Genomic DNA, 24,109 nt, shown 5'->3' on the forward strand with positions numbered 1-24,109 from the left:
AAAGATATTTAAAGATACTACTCTTGAGAATCTTCTTATTAATAGTAAATCTATGTGCAGAGGACAAACTTATTTTTACTCTGAAAATCTAAGTATATTTGTAGTTTTGATAACTTGAAATGAAGGTCATCCTGCATTTAGGCAGGTTCCCCATGTATTGTGGACCTCTATATTTGATGGTACTTTTTTTTTCCTTTATCATGTGCAGTCTATACTCTAAAAAAAACCTATTATTATCTATTAATCTTTTGAGGTTTCACTGAAGTCCCATGAAGTTTTTGCCTAAGTGGTAATTCTGTCAACATTTATGTAAATATCTCTTGTGCTATATTTGATTCTTCATTCTCTGACTAGCCTTATAGCTTATTGTTTGTTCCTTTCTAGATGCTATACTTCAGAAAATTATGCCCGAATTTTATACTACTTTTGTTTCAATCTGCCTCCCCCCCCCCCAAAAAAAAAAAAAGAAAATGAAAATCACTCCTGGCTCACCGATGCTCAAATAAATCACCTGGATAAATAAATGATTCACCGACCCTTAGAAAGTGTATTAGAAATTTTGTTTAACTGTTGTTATCATTGTTTTCACTGTGTCCTTATGATGTACCAGGCCTTCCAGGCACTGCAAGACAAAGATGGATTACAGTATAGATTCTGGTCTCAAGATGCTTTATAGCCTGGTGGGAAGATATTTATATACAGAACCATGTAATGAGTGGTATACTGGTGTTATGAATGTTTGTCTGAGGTAGTATAAAGAAGGAAACCACAAATAGTTCCCAGAGACAGTCAAGGAAGGCTTTAGAGAGGAGAGGATATTTGAGTGTGGTCTTGAAAGATAAGTAGAATTTGAGGGGCTAGAAGAAAGTGTTTTATATAGATGAAAGATGAATACGAGTTATGAAAATGTTCATCATCTTGTCTACTTGTTTAAGGAAGTGGTTTTTTTCCCCCTGATTGGTCTGAAATACACATCATTCATCCCTGAAATTCACACTGTTTTAATATCAAACTTTCTTAAAAGCAGATGTTTTGTTAAAATCTCTGAGTGATAGTTTTCAGATGATGAAAAAAGAGAAGAGTAACATTCAGAATGGAGAGCCCTTATTAAAACACAGATGTCTTCTGTAAATAGAGTTGGAAAAATACTGTCAGTATGTTCTTGTGTATAAATGTCTCTTTTAACTTATCCGTGCAGGATCTGAAAAGGAAAGCCACTTCTCTTTCTTGAATCACGAGGTGCATGACAACAGAATCATTGATGCACTAGGAAGGGAGATGGATTCCAAATCTCACTAAGTGATCTAGAAGAGGGGAGAGATAGCCAGTGTTCTGCCTCAGTTTTTCTGACTAGGGTTCCTGTGGCTCTTTAGTGTTTTGCTTCTTCTTTTCCCTTCTTTCTGACCACTCTGAAACATTGTTTCTTTGAATTCTAAGATAAAATGTGATGTCTGTACTGTATCAATAAGTATGTTAAACTTCTGGGGCTATTGTCATTTGAAGGAATCTCTGGAGATTGAAGAGTTAAGTAGGTTGTCATATTTTCTCTTGAAACTTCTACTTGTTAAATTATAACATAATGAAAGAATACTCAAAGTCCATAGGTTGTCGACATTTTTGGATAGTAAGTCCCTGTTGTGCAGGATCTGTTTTTTTTTTTTAAGAGGGAGAGGTGTGTGGGGAGGGGCAGAGAGAGAGAGGATTACAAGCGGGGCTCGATCAAATGACCCTGAGATCATGACCTGAGTCAAAAATCAAGTTGGACCCTTAACTGACTGAGCCACACAGCCACCTCTAAAATGATTTTTTAACCAGAAACTTCTGAAGTCTTTGGTATTTAGTAATCTTCCTACTGCCTCATTCATAATTTCTTAGTAGGAAAAACACATTTCAGTAAATAATTGAACTTCTTGAGGATCCCTGGGTGGCTCAGTGGTTTAGTGCCTGCCTTTGGCCCAGGGCATGATGATCCTGGAGTCCCGGGATTGAGTCCCGCATTGGGCTCCCTGCATGGAGCCTGCTTCTCCCTCTGCTGTGTCTCTGCCTCTTTCTCTGTGTGTGTCTCTTATGAATAAATAAACAAAATCTTTAAAAAAAATAATTGAACTTCTTTTGGGTAATATAAAATATTTTCTCTGGTAGTATCATTTTGCTACTACTGAGACATTTAGGGGTTGAAAACATAGGTAGTTTTCTTACAAGTATTACATTTTTTGAAACCTGTGGAGTGTGCATGGAAATTATAAAGCGATAGTTTTACATGTAAAAGTATATTGACTTCTATAGAGGGTGAGTGTTTTAGAAGTAGACTTTGTATATATGGGTAATAGGTTTTTTTTTTTTAAGATTTTATGTATTTATTCATGAGAGACACAGAGAGAGGCAAAGACACAGGCAGAGGGAGAAGCAGGCTCCATGCAGGGAGCCTCACGTGGGACTGGATCCCGGGACCCCAGGATCACTCCCTGGGCTGAAGGCAGGCTTGTATGGGTAATAGTTTGAATGGTGTGGCCCATGTTTTTTTGTGTCTGACTTGAGTATGTTTAAACAATTATAAGGTAATTTGGTTTGGCTTACCATAATATTAGCTCTAAATGGTTCACTTGACTTCTTTCTGTATTTAACATGCAATGCTTTTTTTTCATATATGTGTATGTATATGTATGTATTGAGGGAGATTTTGAGGATGGGGCTTTAGTGTCCTATAAATATAGTTCTACAGTTCCTTAAGTGTTATATAAGGCTTATGCATGTATCTTTTCTGTGCACACTTAAAATTACACAAAGGGGACTTTTTTTATCAGTGTCCTAAGACTCCACAATATTGGCCATAAGGAACCAACCTAATAAATTTCCTCTATTTTTCCCTAGGGAATTAAAAGGAACGATGTCATTTCTTGAGGTGTTATTAACAGTGTTTCTCTGGCCACCTTAATGTGAAATAGTTTTGGTCTTAAATGGAGTAAATCTATCTTCATTAATGGATATGAGACCCTAATGTGATCAGTTTACAGAAAAATATCCCTAATGATGTCTATTTTACCTAAACTGGCACTAAAACATCTTGGCATGTTTATATGCGGAGACTTTGAACTCATATTTAACTGCTGTCCTTGAAACAATGTTCTTGCTCTATTTTATTTTCTAGGTGCGCCACCGAGCTTCTGGCCAGGTGATGGCTCTTAAGATGAACACTTTGAGCAGTAACCGGGCAAACATGCTGAAAGAAGTTCAGCTCATGAACAGACTGTCCCATCCCAATATCCTTAGGTAATTGGTTTTCCTTCCTACTGGAGGTCAGTGAGAAAGCCCCAACATTGTTGGAGACTTGTCAGAATAGAATTAACAGCTGAGAGGAGGGATTAACAATTTCGTGCTCTGTCTTGTTGGGGTGTAGCTGTGCTGTAGGTCTTTTTCTATATATTAAGACTTAATTTTTTGGTAATTAGTTGCATTTAATGAAGCAACTTCCTTCTGTTTCTCAAATTGCCTTACTCTTAGTAGCTCCAGAGCTCCATCCTAGGACTCCAGAGACCATCACCTGAGCTAAAGTCAGACACTTCACCTACTGAGCCACCCAGGTGCCCTTAGTTTACCTTTTTAGAGGATAATTATTTTTATATGTTATACAGTTATATAATCATCACTTTCTAGTAATCAGTATCTGAACCTTTCTCACTTGAATTATCTTGATTTTTTTTTTTTAGTGAGATGAGTGTGTTTTCAGATGAAAACCCAATAAGACAATTTGAGCCAATATATATTTAACTAGGGTTTATGTGTAAGACTCTTTAAAAAGTTAAAAGTGCTATTTACTTATTTACTTAGGGTCATTTACTGCTTATATTTATATTAGACTAGAGAGAAATCATACAGCATAAGTAAGACATGTTTGATCAGTGATAGTACAGTATGGAATTAGATTATACTGCTTACTTGATATTTTCTACCTTTATATAGAATTCTTGGCTTCCTAGTCTACTACAAAAATGTTCAGCCAATATTTTTATTATGAATACTTTCTTCTCAATGCATAAATCAAATTAGCACATTTTTTTGAGCCTTTAGTATAAGCCTGGTGATTTGCCAGACACCAGAAAGGTATATAGACATGCATAAAATGGAATATCTGCCAGTAGGAAGGAGTTTGCACTCTTACTGGAGATCTAGGACTTACATATATGAAAAGAGAACTAATAAAATCAGCTAGGACCTCACCACTTGGGAAGAATAAACTACATGTTATGGAAGTTCAAAAGAGTGAGAGATCATATTAGGTTGGCAGAGTCAGGGATGATTTTTTTGGAGGTGATTAACTCAAATTGGAACTTGAATTTTAATAGGATTTTAGAAGAGAGAGAATGAACTCTGAAAAGAGAAGCAAAACAGTAATAAAGCTCAGAGGTGAAAGTGCAAAGCTTTTTGAGGAATCAGTGAATAAAAACCCATTTGGCTAATAATAACAAAAATGGGAAAACCACCATTTAATGAAGGCTTGTATGCTGGATACTTTACCTATATAAAAATTTATTTTTCACAATTAATCACCATTGAAGGAATTGAGGCTAAGAGATTGTGTGTTGGGCACAGTCTGTGACTGAGGCCTGGGCTCTTTCTACCATGCTTCTCCTAGAAGAACTGAGGATTCGATAGCATAGTATTGATAAAGGTGGAAACGTAATACAATTATTCAGGAATGGCTTTCATAAAGCCCAAAAGAGGATATTTTATGCTCTGTGTATTGGGTTCTGAGTAGTTAGGGGGCCTCTATTATTGAGAGTGAGATGGATGAGTCTTGATATTCTGCTTAGGAATTTTTCAATTAGCAATAATCGTGCCTCAGATAAACCTCATTGGCTACGATACTGCCACTGTGCAGAGCTTGCTTAGGAATTTTTAAGCTGATTGTATTTTCATATTGCTTTAAAAATAACATTTATATTGTTTTTGTTGTTTTTATAAAAGTTATACATCATCACTATGAAACACTTAGAAAACAGAGTTAGCAAAACAAGAAAATAAAAATTGCCCTTTATCTCAATGCATAGAGATCAAACTATCATTAACATTTGGTATATTTCTTGACAGTCTTTTTTAATTTCACTACTTGTCTTACTCTCCTTACTGTGAACTTGACTGGTGAATACATGGGAAGAATGACTTAAAATAAATTTTATTCTGGGCACTTGGGTGGCTCAGTGGTTGAGCATCTGCCTTTGGCTCAGGTTGTGATCCCAAGGTCCTGGGATCGAGTATCTCATCAGGCTCCCCGCAGGGAGCCTGCTTCTCTCTCTGCCTATGTCTCTGCCTTGCTTTCTGTGTCTCATGAATAAATAAACAAAATCTTAAAAAAAAATTTTTATTTTATCACAGCAAAAATATTAAATACAGTTATTATATAATAGAAATAGAATAACATAGTATAATGATTAAAAATGCAGACTCTTGGAGCACCTGGGTGGCTCAGCTGGTTAACCCTCTGACTTCGACTCAGGTCACCATCTCAGGGTTCTGAGATTGAGTCCTGAGTCCAGCTCTGCACTCAGCAGGGAGTCTGCTTCTCCCTCTCCCTTTGTCCCCACACCCTCCCCCGCACTGCTCGTGCTTTCTCAAATAAATAAATAAATAAATAAATAAAATCTGTAAAAAAAAAAAAAGGGCCCTAGATTCTAGCTCATGCTGCCTGGATTCAAATTGTAGATCTTGGGAAAGTTGCTTAACCTGTCTGATCTTAGTTTTTCCATCTATAAAATGACAGTAAATACATATAAAGTTGTTGAGGGTTAATTAAATTAGTACATATAAAACACCTAGAATAATATCTGGCTTATGTTAAATGCCCAATAAATGTTAGCTACTATTATTAGTTTCTTTTTCTCTGGCTAGTTTTTATTTTTTTATAATGGCCCATGGAAGCATGTCTTTTATCATTCATTCATTCACCAAACATTTGTGTATTGTTTTTTTTTTTTCTTTTTTTTTTTTTTTAAATTTTTATTTATTTATGATAGTCACACACAGAGAGAGAGAGAGAGAGAGAAAGGCAGAGACACAGGCAGAGGGAGAAGCAGGCTCCATGCACCGGGAGCCTGACGTGGGATTCGATCCCGGGTCTCCAGGATCGCGCCCTGGGCCAAAGGCAGGTGCTAAACCGCTGCGCCACCCAGGGATCCCTTGTGTATTGTTTTTAATACATTCAAAGGTTTTCTGCTGGAGTAATGCTGTTGAATAAAACTTTCTGCAGTGATGGGAATGTTCTTTATCTGTGCTGTCCAATAGCCACATGTGGCTAATGAGCATTGAAATGTGGCTAGCATAAACAAGGAACAGAATTTTTTTATTGGATTTAAGCTGCCACATGAAGCTACTGGCTACTGTATTGGGAAATACTGGGCTAAAGTCCATCTAGATCTTTGCTCTTGTTTTGCTTAATACATTTGTACAGCCTGGAAACATGGTGTGATGAGACCAATGATACCGTTCCTATTCTGATGTCCCCTTGATCTATTTTCTTAGCTTGTTTCTTTTTGGTTTCATTGCTCAGGAATAACCCTTTTAACTTTCAACAAGTAGTATTCTTTGCTCTCAGCTAAATTTTCTATTATATAAAAGGTAGTATTGACTCTGTCTTGATCTTGGCAATAAACCAGCAAATAAGATAGTACAGAATAGCCTGTGGATCTGTTATAATCCATAAAAGTACATAATACATGGGAAATTATTATAATTATTGTTAACCATGGTGGGTTTACACTGTGATGATGACTCTGTTCTGCATGAGCCATTGGTGTCAAATATACTGTGGTTAAAAGCCTAGAAATAGATTACTTTTTTATTATTTTATTATTTTAAAATATAATTTATTTAAATTCAATTTGCCAGCATATGGTATAACACCCAGTGCTCATCTCATCATGTGCCCTCCTTAGTTAGTGCCTGTCACCCAGTTACCCCATCCCCCACCTACTTCCCTTTCTGCAATCCTTTGTTTCCCAGAGTTAGGAGAGTCTCTCATGGTTTGTCTTCCTCTCTAATATTTCCCCACTCAGTTTCCCTCCTTTTGTATGTCATTTTTTTTTTTAAAAGGAGCTTCTAAATTCTACCTCTGAAACTAATAATACAGTATATGTTAATTAAATTGAATTTAAATAAAAAAATAAAAGAAGCTTCTAATTGTTCAAATCTTTCATGTTTTTGTGTCTTCACTTTTACTGTATATTTTGAATACAAGAAAAGGAAACGGTCCTACCTGTTGCCTAGAGGAAGAGGAAGCAGAGTCTTTTTGGCTTTCGTTATTCAGAAGAGTACAAACATAACAGTAGAAACATTTATTGTACTTTACTAGGATGCCTTAAATATGAAACTAAGCATGACTATATGACTATGTTCCATTCTCAAAAATACTTAGAATTTTTATTTCTAAATGCTTTTCTTTTTTTAAATTTTTTTTTAAATTTTTTATTTATTTATGATAGTCACAGAGAGAGAGAGAGAGAGGCAGAGACACAGGCGGAGGGATAAGCAGGCTCCATGCACCGGGAGCCTGATGTGGGATTCGATCCCGGGGCCCCAGGATCGCGCCCTGGGCCAAAGGCAGGCGCCAAACCGCTGCGCCACCCAGGGATCCCTGCTTTTCTTTTTTTAAAAATTTTTTTCCTAAATACTTTTCTAGTTGACTTACACATTTACTGTTAATATTTTTTTGTAATTTAAACTTTTTGTTACTATTTATTAGTCTACTATTATTGGTCTAATAGACTAATAATTAATTAGTCTAATAATCTAATTAGACTATTAGTCTACTATTATTTTTAGTCTATTTTCAAGCTGTGACACAAGCACACTTGTGCTTACAAGTTCTCCTTTATAGGGCACCCCCCGTGGCACAGTGGTTTAGTGCCGCCTGCAGCCTGGGGTCTGATCCTGGAGACCCATGATCGAGTCCCGCGTCAGGCTCCCTGCATGGAGCCCGCTTCTCCCTCTGCCTGTGTCTCTGCCTCTCAGTCTCTCTCTCTCTCTGAATAAATTAAAACAAAACAAAAAAACAAACAAGTTCTTCTTTATAGATGCAGAAGCTGAGGCAGAAATGTGAACCAAGTTTTTCTATCAGACCGAGATTATTGATTTAAATTGGGGAAAATCCATCTCTCAGAACTCTAGGTTTTTCAGACATGCCTCCTTAGAGGCTGATCCCTGGAGGGAGGGGTACTGCCAAGCAGAGGAGGCTTTTGGTTTCCCCCTCTGCTTTATCCAGCCAGAGCTGCTCTACTTTTTATCTGTTTTATGTTAAACTTCTGTATAAGAATTTTGAAGAGTTTCCTGCTTGAAAACAAAGAAAGGGTTGAAAATTGCTGCATTAGTGATTTGGAAAGTCTACTTGGGAAAGACAGCTATCTGCATGACCAGCCAGATGGTAGGCATCTAATCCTTTGGGCATGCCTTGGTCCTCTGCTGGCACAGCTATTTTGTGCCCAGCAGGAGTTAGTGAGCTGAAATTTTGCAGTTCTATTTCTCTTTTCCTTGACCCCAACATCCCTATTTCCTCTTTTTCCTTTTATCTTTCTCTCTCCTAATATTTCTCGTTGGAAGGAAAAGAATGGTCTTGGTAAGTCATAGAGGCAATAGGTGTGTATATTTTATTTGTGTATATGTTTTTTTTTTTTTTTAAATACACGGATACAGTTAAGATTGGTTCTTTTAGGGATCCCTGGGTGGCGCAGCAGTTTGGTGCCTGCCTTTGGCCCAGGGCGCGATCCTGGAGACCCGGGATCGAATCCCACGTCGGGCTCCCGGTGCATGGAGCCTGCTTCTCCCTCTGCCTGTGTCTCTGCCTCTCTTTCTATCTCTCTGTGACTATCATAAATAAATAAAAAATTAAAAAAAAAAAAAGATTGGTTCTTTTATCATCAGTTGCTCTAAGTTATCAGTTAAAACGGAACAATAAAGTACTTTGTTGACTGCATGGACTGATCCTTTGAGCCTCTTGTGAATAAGGTTGTTTATGCCAGGAAGTCTTATGCTCAAGATCTGTAATCCAATTCCATGCCCTGCTCACTTCCACTCGCCAGTGGTCTTTCTGAGGACCTGTACCAAGATTCGTTCTCATACCTCTGTTATTCTTCATGCCATGAGAAATTGAATATTTCTTTTAGATTCCTTCACATTCTTGTGCTTCCTTTTTTTAGGCCACATTCTGAATTTATTTTCCTATCTACTAATTTTTTTCAGAATTATTTTAGCTCCCCTTCAAAAGCCATTTGTGACAATCTGGTTGCCATTTTGTTAAAATGGAGAGTATGCTTTCAGTTCATCAGAGTATCAGCTAATACTATGAGAATGTGGCAGGATGTTTTCCCAGTCTCAGTTATTAAGATAGCTACTTTTCCAGTTATCCATTCTGAAAATTCTGAACTCAACTTTACTTATTACTTTTAGTCCTTCTAATCAGATGATAAATCTGATTTGATAAATCTTGATTCTAAATCTTCAAAGACTTTTGCATCTGTTCTTTCCTTTATGCATTTGTTGGTTGAACCCTCTTGACTTTTGCCTGGAGTGAATTATTTTTCCTGTCTTTTTGCTTCCCTTTTCTCTCTTCCTGATATACACGGCTCTAATTGCATAGCTTATTTCTTATAAACTTTTTATTTCAGAACTGAGTCGAAAATCCTTTGGACTGACAATTAAGTTCTGATCTGTTTTTCTAGCTTTATCTTCCATTATTGCTCATATGCACTTAACATGACTCCACAATTTCCTAATTGTGTTCTCTTGGACAAGTTATTTAACCTCTGGGCTTTTTTTTTCCTTTGTTAAACTAGGGGAATGGACCAGATCAGTGGTTAGAAATCCGCAGTGAATTAATGTTGAATAATTTGTAAATGATGAGGTTTAAAAAATATATTAAAAATAATAATAAAAAATAAAAAGAATAAAAAATATATTATATCTGGGGTGTACATGTGTTTGTGTATGTCGGGGGGCACGTGCACATACACACACATGTGGTCCAGAACAAATGGGAAGCAATTAAAAAATGCTGGATTAAAGTGGATCTTTCTGATTTTAACATTGCAATTCTAGTAAGTAACTAGGTGAAAGAATCTCAGTATAGCCCTCAAAACAAATTTTATAACATTAGCGTGTTAATAAAGAGGTCTTAATTTTTTTTTTCTCTTATCTGTGCCAAGGTAGAAGGTCTAATGACTTAGGACTGTGTCTAATTTCATATAACCAGAAAAATTCTGTAAACTAAAATATGAATAAGCTTCAGTAATATTTATGTCATTGTGTGTAGGTAGTGAAGTAGCATAACCCTAGAAAGATGATTTTTTTAAAATTATTTTTATTGAGATGAAATTGAGATATATAGATGATTTTTAATGTAAACAATGGCTACTATTTATTGAGCACCTATTATGGACCACTATTGATTATTTTTCTATTGCACTCCCATGTTTTCCTCTCCCATCTCAGCAAATGGAATTGCCATTGTTGCTATTATTACTTAGGCTAAAAAACCAAGGAGTCATTCTTAATATCTTTCCCTTACACTCTTATTCAAACCATCAGTGGTTGTACACCTGAAACGAATATAATACTGTATATTAACTATACTGGAATTAAAATAAAAAGCTTGGAAAAAAAGACAATCTTAGGTAAAATCATTTATATTATTATGACTAATAATTACCATGAGACCAAATAATGTATTATAACTACATTTTATTTCTTGCATAATTTTCTTGTATTTTGCCTGATTTTTCATTTACTTAGTTATATGTCTACCACTAATTGTTCCCAAGGCTTCAGACATCATATATTGAGGCTATAGAGCATAAAGCTTAAGCATAAAATTCTTTTGTTTTTTTAAAGATGTCATTCATTTATTCATGAGAGACACACAGAGAAAGGCAGAGACACAGGCTTGGGTCATGATCCCAGGATTCTCAGATCGAGCCCCACATATGGGTCCTTGCTCCATGGGGAGTCTGCTTCTCTTTCTCCCTCTGGCTGATGCTCCCCTTGTTCATTCTCTCTCTGTCAAATAAAAAAAATTTAAAAAATAAGGATTTTTTAAACAAATATTTATTTTATAAATAAAGATTTGAGAGAGAGAGCACAAGTGTGGGGAGGGACAAAAGAAGAGGGGCAAATGAGGAGGGAGAGGGACAAGCAGACTGGAGCATAGACCAGTCTCAGGGCTCACTCTTACAACCCTGAGATCATGATCTGAGCTGAATTGCACTCAACCAACTGAGCCACCCAGGCACTCTGCTATCATTTTTTTTTTTAAGATTTTATTTATTCATTCATAGAGACACAGAGAAAGAGAGGCAGACAGGCAGAGGGAGAAGCAGGCTCCATGCAGGGAGCCCGACGTGGGACTTGATCCCGGGTCTCCAGGATCATGCCCTGGGCTGCAGGCGGCACTAAACCGCTGCTACCGGGGCTGCCCCTGCTGTCATTTTTCTACCCATTTCTTTCTAGACCTTATGCCTTCCTTTCTTTTCTCTCTCTTTTTAAAATTTGTCATAAATGTGTATTATAATATCTTTTATTTTTATTTATTTTATTTTTAAAAAAGATTTTATTTATTTATTCATGAGTGGCACAGAGAAAGAGAGAGGCAGAGACACAGGCAAAGGGAAAAAGCAGGCCCCATGCAGGGAGTCTGATGTGGGAATTGATTCGGGACTCCAGGATCACACCCTGGGCCAAAGGCAGGCGCCAAATCGCTGAGCCACCCAGGCGTCCCTATATTATCTTTTAAAATCTTTTTTAACTGATTTAAATCCTGGGGTCTTGGGATTTTATTTATTCATGAGAGACACAGAAAAAGAGACAGAGACATAGGCAGAGGGAGAAGGAGGCTCGCTGTGGGGAGCCTGATGCAGGACTCTATCCCAGGACCCCGAGATCATGCCCTGAGCCAAAGGCAGATACTCAACCACTGAGCCACCCAGGTGCCCCGAAAAATCCTGTTTTTGATGGGGATTTCATTAAATATGTAGATTGTTTCGGAGACCCAAGATTTTCTTATATAGATATTGGAAGGGAAATAATTTAAGAGGGCTGAATCTTTAGTGTCCACACTGGAAAGTCAGTAGAAGGTGAGAAATAGCAGCATAATCAGTAGATAGCTAGAACTATGATGATAAATAGAAGACACAGCTGAAAGAGTTAAGAGTGGTTCCCTTTGGGGAATAGGATTCAGCAGTGATATGGCAGGCCAGGGGACTGTTTTTTTCCATTATATACTTATTTGAGGCTATGTAAATGTATATTTGATAAAAACTAAGGACACTATTGCAATTATCTAGAGAAAGCTGATGATGGCTTGGACTGTGTGGTAGCAATGAAGGTAGAGAGAAATAGTTGGGTTCTGGATATCTCTGGGTATTTTTTTAGTAGAGGCAATGAGATTTCCTAATGGATTTGGTGTAGGGTATTGGTACAAGGGAAGGAGTCAGGGATGACTTTTTTTTAAAAGGGCTTTATTTATTCATGAGAGACACAGAGAGAGAGGCAGAGACAGAAGCAGGCTCCGTGCAGGAAGCCCGATGTGGGACTTGATCCTGGGACCCCAGGATTACACCCTGAGCCAAAGGCAGACACTCAACTGCTGAGCTACCCAGGGATGCCTCAAGGATGAGGCTTCTGAAATGAACAACTGGGAGAATTAAATTGCCAGTAACTGCATTGGAGAAGCCTGAATAGGGGACAGGTTTTGGCGATAGGAAATCAGGGGTTATCAAATTGGCAGTGGGATAAACAGGTCTAGAATTCAGAGGAGAGGTTCAAGATAGTTGTGTCTCTTAGTAGTTAGGGGATCTTTGGCAAATTATGTAACTTCTATAACCTCAATTTTCTCATCAATGAAGTAGAGTAACAATAGTACTGCTATACCATGTTGATCAGAGAATTAGAGATAAAGAACTTACCACAGTGCAAGGCACTAAATGTTGATTATTATATTTGATTATTGTTATTACTGTAGTCATAACTATCTGATGCATCATATATTGAGGCTATAGAGCATAAAGCTTAAGAGTTAAGAATCCAGTTTGACTCTGCATTTGCAAGTTGTGTGACTTTGGGCAAGCCACTTAGTCTTTTCTCAATTTTCTTATTTGTAAAATGGAGATAATAATAGTGTCTATAACATGATGTTTTCATAGGATTAAATGAGGTAATACCTGTAAAGTACTTATTATACTTACTTGTTATGCATAGTAAGTGCTTAGTAAGTGTAATCCATCATTATCATTATTTGTCCATGAACTCCTTGAAGAAGGGACCATCATCTTTATTTCTCTAGCACCTACTGAGTTCCCTTTGCCTATCACTGTACTTAGTTTATATATAGCAGGTAGTAAAAAGTTTTTAAGTGTTCTGTTTATAGAGAGCACAAACCTTGCACACATTCATTTTCTTGACATGCTTTTTTTTTTTTTGAAGATTTTATTTATTTATTTGACAGAACAAGCGAGTGAGCTTGCACAAGTAAAGCAGAGCGTCAGGCAGAGGGAGAGGAAGAAGCAGGCTACCCAGCAGAAAGCCTGATGTGGGGCTCGATCCCAGGACCCCAGGATCACGACCTGAGCAGTTGCTTAACCAACTGAGCACCCAGGCATCCCAACACATGCTTTTTAGATTGAATTGTTCTCTTTCCTCTATATATTTCTTCTACTTTGGGAGAGAGTGAAGAAATAAATAGTGTGAGAGTGCTTCAGAAGTATGCTCACATAAATCGAAGTTTGTGTTTATTTATTTTTTTAATAAATTTATTTTTTATTGGTGTTCAATTTGTCAACAAGAGTAAACATTTCTTTTTTTTAATATGTTATTTACTTATTCATGAGAGACAGAAAGAGAGAGAGACAGAGACAGAGAGAGAGAGAGAGACAGGCTCCATGCAGGGAGCCCAATGTGAGGCTCGATCCCGGGTCTCCAGGATCAGGCCCTGGGCTGAAGGCTGTGCTAAACCGCTGAGCCACCTGGGCTGCCCAAAGTTTGTGTTTATATTTTGCTACTTGGGTGTTAGTTTGAGTCATCTTAGAATAAAGGACACATTTGGGAAGGAGGAAGCATTTTCAGTGCTTGGCGAGACAATCTGGATACTTGGATTTGTGGATATTAGTTCTCTTCTGAACTTCCCAGATTAAAAAATCAAAACATTTTGGGAACATATATGTATTAATAGTTCTGCCTTTGCCAGAAGATTTGGTATTTTGCTGTTTGCATGTCAGTTTTGAGCAAGGTGGTTTAAGATTTTCTGTGAAGTAAAATATTTAAAGAATGAGTTTAATTATCAGTCTCAGTTTACTTTCAGTTGTTATTTAAGATAGAGAATATTTGTTTTCTCTCAGAAATCTAGGATTTTAAAAATCTATTAAACTGCTTTAAGGGGCGCCTGGGTGGCTCAACTGGTTAAATGTCTGCCTTCAGCCCTGGGATTGAGCCCCACATCAGGCTCCTTGCTCAGCGGGGAGTCAGCCTGTCCCTCTCTTTCAGCCCCACCCCACCGCTGTCCTCTCTCTTTCTCTCTCCCCCCTCTCAAATAAATAAATAAATAAAATCTTTTTAAAAAAACAACTAGTTTCATATTTATAAACAAGCAGATCTTTTAATTTTTAAAATATTTGTACTGTTTCACTAGAAAAAAGTAGAATAGACCATAATTTTCATTGGTCCTCTTGTTATTATATGTAGTATTATCTACATGATCTAAGTGATGGCCGAGCAATGTTTATTTGCCTTTAGCTATCTTAAAATCGGACTATAAAACTGTGGACAGAAAAGAGAACGCCAGACTGAACCAGCCCTGTTTGGTGTCACCTGATGTGAGGCTTTGGTGGTTAATATCTGTTCAGCTGAGTTTTCTTTGGGTTCTCATAGCTAGGACCTAGCACAACCAGTTTTCCATGATGTAATACCTCTAAAACACGTTTGAACTGCAGCAAGCTTTACCAAAAGATATTACTGCTTTTTTTATGGGTCTAGATTCATAGCTCTTTTGGGACTTGAGATCTGAGGCATTGCCCTTTCTTCTCCTTTTTGGTTATTGGTAATTTTTTCTGGTCCAAGAGAGTGGTGGTAACTTTGCTTTATTTGGGAGTAGAATGCAATGCTTGCTACTGCTACTGCTAAAATGAACTGCTGTTCATTTTAGTGCCGCATATTAAAGCTTAGTGGAATCTGGTGGGATATGTTGTAGGGCCTTTCAATTATGGGAGGAAATCAGATAAAAATATAAAAAAACTCCTGGAAAAACTTTTTTAAAGAAAAGTAAACCAGTATAAGTAGATTTCACATGTAGGCATTTTAGAAAGCATATTAATATAAAAATCCTACTCACATTTTAATATTATATTACAGGTTTATTTCAGACCTCTTATTGTATTTACCATAACTTTGGAGCCAGACATTTTTTCTGGAAAACCAGTACAGGTCAGAAGAACTCCTGCAACATGGATGCTGCCTATTGCTCAAAGCTAGCAGTAGAAAGGTTTGTAAAACAAACTAGTTAAATTTTCATTGATTTACAGATAGGTAGTTATTTTTTATGAATAAAAAATAAGTTATTATTTTTAAAGATTTATTTATTTTAGAGAGAGAGCATATGGGGAGGAGGGGCAGAAGGAGAGAGTCTCAGGCAGACTCTCTGCTGTGTGTGGAGCCCCATATGCAGGGCTCAGTCCCACAACCCTGAGATCACAACCTGAGCCAAAACCAAGAGTTGGTTGCTTAACCTGCTGTGCCACTCAGGCGCCCCAAAAATGAAGTTATTATTGAACCACTGGTCCTTTTTCTTCCATACCCATTGTCACAGAACAAAACATAGCTTTTGGAGCCAACAGATCCAGATTCCAGTACTTCTCCAACCTTTGTCAAATCATTAAATGCTCTGAACCTCATTTTCCTAGAGAATAAAATGAGGGTAATTTAATCTCAGATGATACATATAAAACACTTAGCACAGTTTCTATGTGTATTATAGGTTAGCAACAAGTAGTAGTTTTCTGGACAGCTTTGATATAATAACCACAGAATTCTTACTAGGTCCTATTATGTAATATCGAACAGGTCCAAAACTAACAGCAGTGTCAGTGTTTTGTGTGTGTGTGTGTGTGTGTTTTTCCAGAGTGAGAACAGCTAGATGTGTTTTATTTATTATTTTTTTTTTATTTATGATAGTCACACAGAGAGAGAGAGAGAGAGAGGCAGAGACACAGGCAGAGGTAGAAGCAGGCTCCATGCACTGGGAGCCTGACATGGGATTCGATCCCGGGTCTCCAGGATCGCGCCCTGGGCCAAAGGCAGGCACTAAACCGCTGTGCCACCCAGGGATCCCCTAGATGTGTTTTAGATTGCTGTCACACCTCTCCCTCTTCTCTTTCAGTAATAAACTTTTGAAGAGGGATAGTATTTAAACCTTAATGTTTAACCCTGAGAACCGAACTGTGAGCTCAATAAATATTTGACTGAGTGAAGGTAAATGCTCCCACGGAACATAATAATGTTGTTTTCCTTATGCTTTGTTATTTTATTTTATTTTTTTAGTTTTTCTTTCTTTATTTTAGAGACAGCAGAGGAAGGGGCAGAGGGAAAGGAAGAGAGAGAATCCCAAGCAGACTCCACACTGCCCAGGACTTGACTTGGGGCTCGATCTCACAACCTTAAGACCATAACTTAAACCAAAATCTGGAGTTGGATGCTTAACTGACTGAGCCACCCAACCGTCCCTCCTTGTGCTTGTTTAGAAGGAGCCAAAGCCCAAAGTCTATCCTAGGTCTATAAATATTATAACATAAGATTATGTCATTTTTTATTATGTATCATTAGTTTTCTATGGCTGCCATAACAAATTACCTAGTGGCTTAAGACAACACAAATTCATTATCTTACAGTTCTATAGGTCAGAAGTCTGATGTGGGTCTTACTGGGCTAACATCAAGGTATTGAGAAGGGCTCTTTCTGGGGGCTCTAGGGAAGAATCTGTTTCCTTACTTTTCTACATTTCTAGTGGCTGCTTGTATTCCTTGGCTTGTAGCTCCTTCCATGCTCAAAGCCACCAGAGATGAGCTGATTCTTTTTCACATTATATCCCTCTAATACTAACTTTTTGGCCTCCCTCTTCTACCTTTGGAGACCACTGTGATAACACTGCAAGTGTACTTGATAATCCAGGATAATCACCTTATTTTATTTTATTTTATTTTATTTTATTTTATTTTATTTTATTTTATTTTTTACCGATTCCCCATCTTGTGTTTATTTATTTATTTTTATTTTTATTTATTTATTTATTTTTAATTAATTTTTATTGGTGTTCAATTTACCAACATACAGAAAAACACCCAGTGCTCATCCCGTCAAGTGTCCACCTCAGTGCCCGTCACCCATTCCCCTCCAACACCCGCCCTCCTCCCCTTCCACCACCCCTAGTTCGTTTCCCAGAGTTAGGAGTCTTCATGTTCTGTCTCCCTTTCTCATATTTCCCACACATTTCTTCTCCCTTCCCTTATATTCCCTTTCACTATTATTTATATTCCCCAAATGAATGAGAACATACACTGTTTGTCCTTCTCCGATTGACTTATTTCACTCAGCATAATACCCTCCAGTTCCATCCCCGTTGAAGCAAATGGTGGGTATTTGTCGTTTCTAATTGCTGAGTAATATTCCATTGTATACATAAACCACATCTTCTTTATCCATTCATCTTTCGATGGACACCGAGGCTCCTTCCACAGTTTGGCTATTGTGGCCATTGCTGATAGAAACATCGGGGTGCAGGTGTCCCGGCGTTTCATTGCATCTGAATCTTTGGGGTAAATCCCCAACAGTGCAATTGCTGGGTCGTAGGGCAGGTCTATTTTTAACTCTTTGAGGAACCTCCACACAGTTTTCCAGAGTGGCTGCACCAGTTCACATTCCCACCAACAGTGTAAGAGGGTTCCCTTTTCTCCACATCCTCTCCAACATTTGTTGTTTCCTGCCTTGTTAATTTTCCCCATTCTCACTGGTGTGAGGTGGTATCTCATTGTGGTTTTGATTTGTATTTCCCTGATGGCAAGTGATGCAGAGCATTTTCTCATGTGCATGTTGGCCATGTCCATGTCTTCCTCTGTGAGATTTCTGTTCATGTCTTTTGCCCATTTCATGATTGGATTGTTTGTTTCTTTGGTGTTGAGTTTAATAAGTTCTTTATAGATTTTGGAAACTAGCCCTTTATCTGATATGTCATTTGCAGATATCTTCTCCCATTCTGTAGGTTGTCTTTTAGTTTTGTTGACTGTATCCTTTGCTGTAATCACCCTATTTTAAAGTCAACTGATTAGCAAGCTTAATTCTGTCTGCAATTTTAATCAATTCCCTTGCCATATAGCATAACATAACAAATTCACAGGTTTTGGGGTTTATAACATGGACATCTTGGACATCTTCTATCATACCATCCCATTAGGAAAACAATTGAGCGGGATCCCTGGGTGGCGCAGCGGTTAAGCGCCTGCCTTTGACCCAGGGCGCGATCCTGGAGACCCGGGGTCGAATCCCACGTCGGGCTCCCAGTGCATGGAGCCTGCTTCTCCCTCTGCCTATGTCTCTGCCTCTCTCTCTCTCTCTCTCTCTCTCTGTGTGTGACTATCATAAAAAAAAAAAAAATAAAAAAATAAAAAAAAAATAAAAAAAAAAACAATTGAGCATATCCCCAGGTGCTATTATTAACCCATATTAAATATTACTAAAACTCATTTTCTCTTTTTTGTGTAAAAATAATATAGGTAAAAATTCTAATTTTCTTCCCATACTTTAGTGGATAATCTTGCTCATTCTCCATTTTGGAGACTGCTGGATAACTATGAACAAGGCAGTGTTTTAGGTATATATACAGACAAAACTACATGATATATTTATTCCAGGAGGACTAATTACTGTAATAAACAACACAAAATCTTATTTATTTAAAAGCTTGATTTGTTTGTTTCTTTCTCTCTTTCCTTCCTTCCTTCCTTTCCCTCTGTCTCTCTCTGTCTCTGTCTCTCTCTCAAGTTTTTAAGTAATCTCTACACCTAAAATGGAACTTGAACTCATAACCCCAAGATCAAGAGTCACATGCTCCACCAACCAATCCAGGCAGGTATCCCTTAAAGGCATTTTTTTTATTAATGTCCTAGTTCAATGCATGTTACTGAGTAGAGGTAGAAGGGGAGCTTTTTTTTTTTTTTTTTTTTTTTTTTTTTTTTTTTTAAACCTAGGATCGGGCCTCAGAGTCCTTCACTGGATCTTCTGTATCTGCTGACAGATGAAGGAAGAAAGTGTGGAGGATAGGGTTCAGGTTTTTATGGAACAGGCCTAGAAATGACATAATCATTTCTATCCCTATACCACTGTCCAGAACTCAGTATTATTATCTTAACCAATGGCTGTAGACACTGGGAAATGTCATTTACTTAAGGAAGAAGAGGGAAGCAATTTAGTGAATAAATAACCATTCTCTTCCACACATAAGATCCCTGCCCTCAAGAACCCTCTAATTTAGTGGAAGAAGCAGACATAGATAAAACTTGATGTGGAAGGCACATTAAGTTTTTTAATTTATAATATTATAAATGTTATAATAGAGTTTTATTTTTTTTAAAGATTTTATTTATTCATGAAGACACAGAGAGAGGGAGAGAGAGAGAGAGGCAGAGACACAGGAGGAGGTTTGGCTCAGGTTGTGATCTCAGGGTCCTGGGATTGAGCCCCACCTCAGGCTCTCTCCTGGGCAGGTAGTCTGCTTCTCAATATGGAAGTAGGAGATGTCCTAAAGGACATTTTTAGAAGTAGCAAGTTATATAACTAAAACATAAAGAATGTAGGTGGATGTAAATAGGAGATAAAGTAAGAGAGGTGTGGGTCAGATCATTCGCATTCTTGAATAACATCCTAAGGAATTTGGACTTTGATCAGGAGCTATAAGCTGACTCAAAAAATTTGAATTGCCAGTATCTTCTTAATGAAAAGTATTGTGTCTTCATTTTTTAGTCCTTTTTATAACTATAGAGAGAGGTAACATAACATTGTGATTAAGAGCACAGAACCCACCATTTCGGTTTGATGCCTGGCTCTGCCACTTATTATCTATACGACTTTGGGCAGGTTACTTTATTTCTCAGAGCCTAAGTTTCTTTCTTTTTTTTTTTTTTTTTAAGATTTTATTTATTTATTCATGAGAGACACACAGAGAGAGAGAGAGGCAGAGACATAGGCAGAGGGAGAAGCAGGCTCCATGCAGGGAGCCTGATGTGGGATTCGATCCGGGAACTCCAGGATCATGCCCTGGGCCGAAGGCAGGCACCAAACTGCTGAGCCACCCAGGGATCCCAGAGCCTAAGTTTCTTTATCAATATGATTGGGAGGATAAAAGTATTACTTCATTAGATTATTATGGGGATTAAATGAATATAATATAAAAACAATGCCTGCATAGTAAGTGTTCTTTAAGAGTCAGTCAGTTGCTATCATAATCATATAATCATTACCAGTGCCTGGCGCATAGTAGGCATTCAATAATTTTTGAGTGGTCAGAATTGTGTTTTAAATTTACCCAGCAAGTATTATATACTGTCATATGACAGGCAAGAGAATTCATTTCATTTCACAAAACATAGTTAAAGGTAGGAAATGGGGCAGCCCCGGTGGCCCAGTGGTTTAGCGCTGCCTTCAGCCCAGGGTGTGATCCTGAAGGTGTGGGATTGGGTCCCACGTCAGGCTCCCTGCATGGAGCCTGCTTCTCCCTCTGCCTGTGTCTGTGCCTCTCACTCTCTCTGTGTCTGTCATGAATAAATCAATAAAATCTTTAATTTAAAAAAAGGTAGGAAATGATGCCAGGTAGGAGAGTAGTGTAGATGGAGTGCTTTGGTAGTTCAGAAGGATGCTAGTTCAGAAGTACTTCTACTTGGAGCTATATTTGTTTTGTGGGAAAGGAAGTATATGAACTGGGCTTTGAGGGGCATTGTAGAAATGAAGGGAAGGGGCATTCTAGGCAGTGGGAATAGCCTGAGAAAAATCAAAGGATGTATAAAAGCATGATAATGACACTTTATGGAAAATAGTAGATCATGCTATAAGAAAGACTAAGGCAAATTAAGTTTCTGGTCAAAGTCTAGTATACCAGTAGTATCAGAGTTGTTTCCTCTTATGGTCTTACTGAGTGGGTGATCAGCTGTCTTTTATCTAGACTGAGCCTTCTTGCTCAGTGTATGGTCCATGGACCTATCAGCATCAGCTGGGAGCTTATTAGAAATTCAGACTCTCAGCCCCCTACTGCCCCGACCTATAGATGAGAACCTGCAATTCCCAGGTGGTTTGTTTGCACATTAAAATTTAGGAAGTACTTGTCTAAAAAACAAAAACAGCTCTTCCTACTTCTTTTTTTTTTTTTCTTCTTCCTACTTCTTAAGATGAGTGTCTGTATAGTACGAAACTGAAAATAATAAATTTCAGTAATCACTTGGTGTCAAACACATGCATTAACAAAATGCTTTGTTGGGCTGCCTGGGTCGCTCAACAGTTGAGCATCCTGCCTTTGGCTTAGGACGTGATCCTGGGGTCTGGAATCAAGTCCCACATCAGGCTCCTTGTGGGGAGCCTGTTTTTCCTTCTGCCTATGTCTCTGCCTCTGTTTCTGTCTCTCATGAATAAATAAATAAAATCTTAAAAAAAAAAAAAAAAACCCAAAACCAAACCAAACAAAAAGTGCTTTTTTATCCTGAGCTAAGTACTTCTAGCTGGCATGATTTTGGTTGGTGGTAGTGGGGAGTAAGAATCATTCAGAATGGGCAGCCCAGGTGGCTCAGCGGTTTAGTGCCTGCCTTTGGCCTAGGGCCTGATCCTGGAGACCTGGGATAAATTTCCCATGTTAGGCTCCCTGCATGGAGCCTGCTTCTCCCTCCTGTGTCTCTGCCGCTCTCTATCTCTGTCTCTCATGAATGAATAAATAAAATCTTAAAAAGTCATTCAGAATGTAATTTTTTTTTAGGTCTGGTCTCATACCAAAAAAGATTTGAGGCTTCATCTACAACTTAGATTTTATTTATTTTATTTATTTTATGTTATTTATTTATTTTACAACTTAGATTTTAATATAATTAGCAATTTCAGTGAAAACTTACGGTTGATATTAAATATTTTTCTAGGCAAATATTTTTCTGTTAAGGATAGTAATATTTCCCTTTTAATTTTAATTTTTATTATTTTTTAATATTTCCCTTTTAAAGTATATTCTTTTTATAGCAACTGGAATGATAAACTCTGCTCAAACTCTTCTTACAATATAAAGCTAATGCCTGTCTTAGTTTGCAAGCTCTGTGACACTATTTTGGATGTGGTGGGTGGTAGAAAGGAAATGAGGTTGAGGAGGCCAGTCAGAAAAGTCACACATAGAGGTAGAGTTGTGCGATACCACTGTGATGTGGTGATGTGAGTTGGGGGTGGGGAGGAAGGCAGGCAGAAAATTGTCACATGAAGCCAGTGCCTGCCTAAATGTGCTGGCTGTAACATCTCTGTGGATGATGTGGTCATAGTGAATGGTGGGTCTGGGAGGCGAGGGCGGAAGCCAGGATGTATCACACCCAAACCAAGCCTTCAGCTTCTAAGGGACCCATGACTTTAAAATGCAGCCATTGTTTTGCCAGGAGAATCCTATTGCGTACCTTCTATATAAATACTTGATTAAATAAAATAATAAGTCCTGGCTTTCCAGCTTTAACCTGCCTTTAACCGTTCTTTCTTAGAAAATGAATTTACATTGTGAAGTTAATTTGGTGATTATTGCTTTTGCATAATCACCAAACTTGCAGAAGTGTTCTGTTTAGCATTTTAAGTGCAAAGTAAAATCATCAACACTTTTGGAAGTGTTATGTTTAGGGAATCCCTGGGTGGCTCAGAGCGGTTTGACGCCTGCCTTTGGCCCAGGCATCCCGGAGTCCTGGGATCGAGTCCCGCATCGGGCTCCCGGCATGGAGCCTGCTTATCCCTCCTCCTGTGTCTCTGCCTCTCTCTCTCTGTCTATCATAAATACATAAATAAATCTTTAAAAAAAAAGTGTTATGTTTAGCATCTTATGTGCAAAGCACTGTATCAGGCACTGTATATAGAAACAAATGAAAAGAGATCTGTATTTTTTAAAAAGATTTTATTTATTTACACACACACACACAGGCAGAGACACAGACAGAGGGAGAAGCAGGCTTCTTGCAGGGAGCCTGATGCATGACTTGATCCCTGGACAAGGATCACGCCCTGAGCCTAAGGCAGTTGCTCAACTGCTGAGCCACCCAGGTGACCCGAGATCTGTATTCTTGAAAACCTTTCTTATTTTTTAAAAAATTTTATTTATTTATTCATGAGAGACACAGAGAGGCAGAGGGAGAAGCAGGCTCCATCCAGGGAGCCTGACATGGGACTTGATCCTGGGTCCCCAGGATCACACCCTGGGCTGAAGGCGGCGCCAAGGCACCAAATTGCAGAGCCACCCAGGCTGCCCGAAAACCTTTGTTATATTCCAGCCTGGAAAAGGAGAAAATGTTAGAAATGTTAAAAGAAGAAGAAGAATAGGTAACATATATTAGTACTTGTTATGTTCCAGGAGCCCAAGTTATGTCATATCATCTTCACAATGACCATATGGGTTAGGTAATAGTAATACTTCCATTTTGCATGTGAAGAAACTAAAATACGGAGAGATTATCATGAAGGGGCAGAGCCAGGATTCAAATACAAGCAGTCTGACTCCAGACCTGGACCATCTCAGTTATGCTTATGAACAATCTTTCAACGCAGGGTGAAATGTGCATAGCAGTACTCTTGGAGGGAGGAGAAGAGAGGATTAATGCTAGCTAAAGATATCCAGATAAAATCGAGGAGATGAAATTTTAGCTGATCCTGGAAGGATGATTTTCAGTAAAATGAAATAAAGTCTTCCTACTCAGAGGAGAGCTTGAGCTTGAGTTTGTAGGTCATAAAAATCATTCATGCCATTCAACAAACCTTTACTGAGAGCTTGCTTACTATGTGCCAAATACTATACTAGATACTAGAATGCAAGAATAAATAA

The 24,109-nt window shown here is 38.0% G+C and overlaps 1 protein-coding gene and 1 pseudogene across 4 annotated transcripts in view; one reads left to right on the forward strand and one right to left on the reverse strand.

The window, feature by feature from the left end:
* The window catches only part of TESK2 (testis associated actin remodelling kinase 2), a 143,025-nt gene that overhangs the window by 71,016 nt on the left and 47,900 nt on the right, over positions 1-24,109 (forward strand). For 3 of the 4 annotated variants that reach the window (XM_025991953.2, XM_025991954.2, XM_025991956.2), the window contains exon 3: positions 3,149-3,270. In XM_025991953.2, coding sequence (XP_025847738.1) covers positions 3,149-3,270 — 122 coding nt within the window. Of the gene's footprint in view, positions 1-3,148; positions 3,271-15,381; positions 15,512-24,109 lie in introns of all 4 variants that reach the window. The other variant, XM_072724143.1, reaches the window with a different exon arrangement.
* On the reverse strand, positions 4,806-4,883 carry LOC112915076 (U4 spliceosomal RNA; annotated as a pseudogene).

This window comes from Vulpes vulpes, chromosome 10 (genome assembly GCF_048418805.1).
Source record: "Vulpes vulpes isolate BD-2025 chromosome 10, VulVul3, whole genome shotgun sequence".
NCBI classification, from domain to species: Eukaryota; Metazoa; Chordata; class Mammalia; order Carnivora; family Canidae; genus Vulpes; species Vulpes vulpes.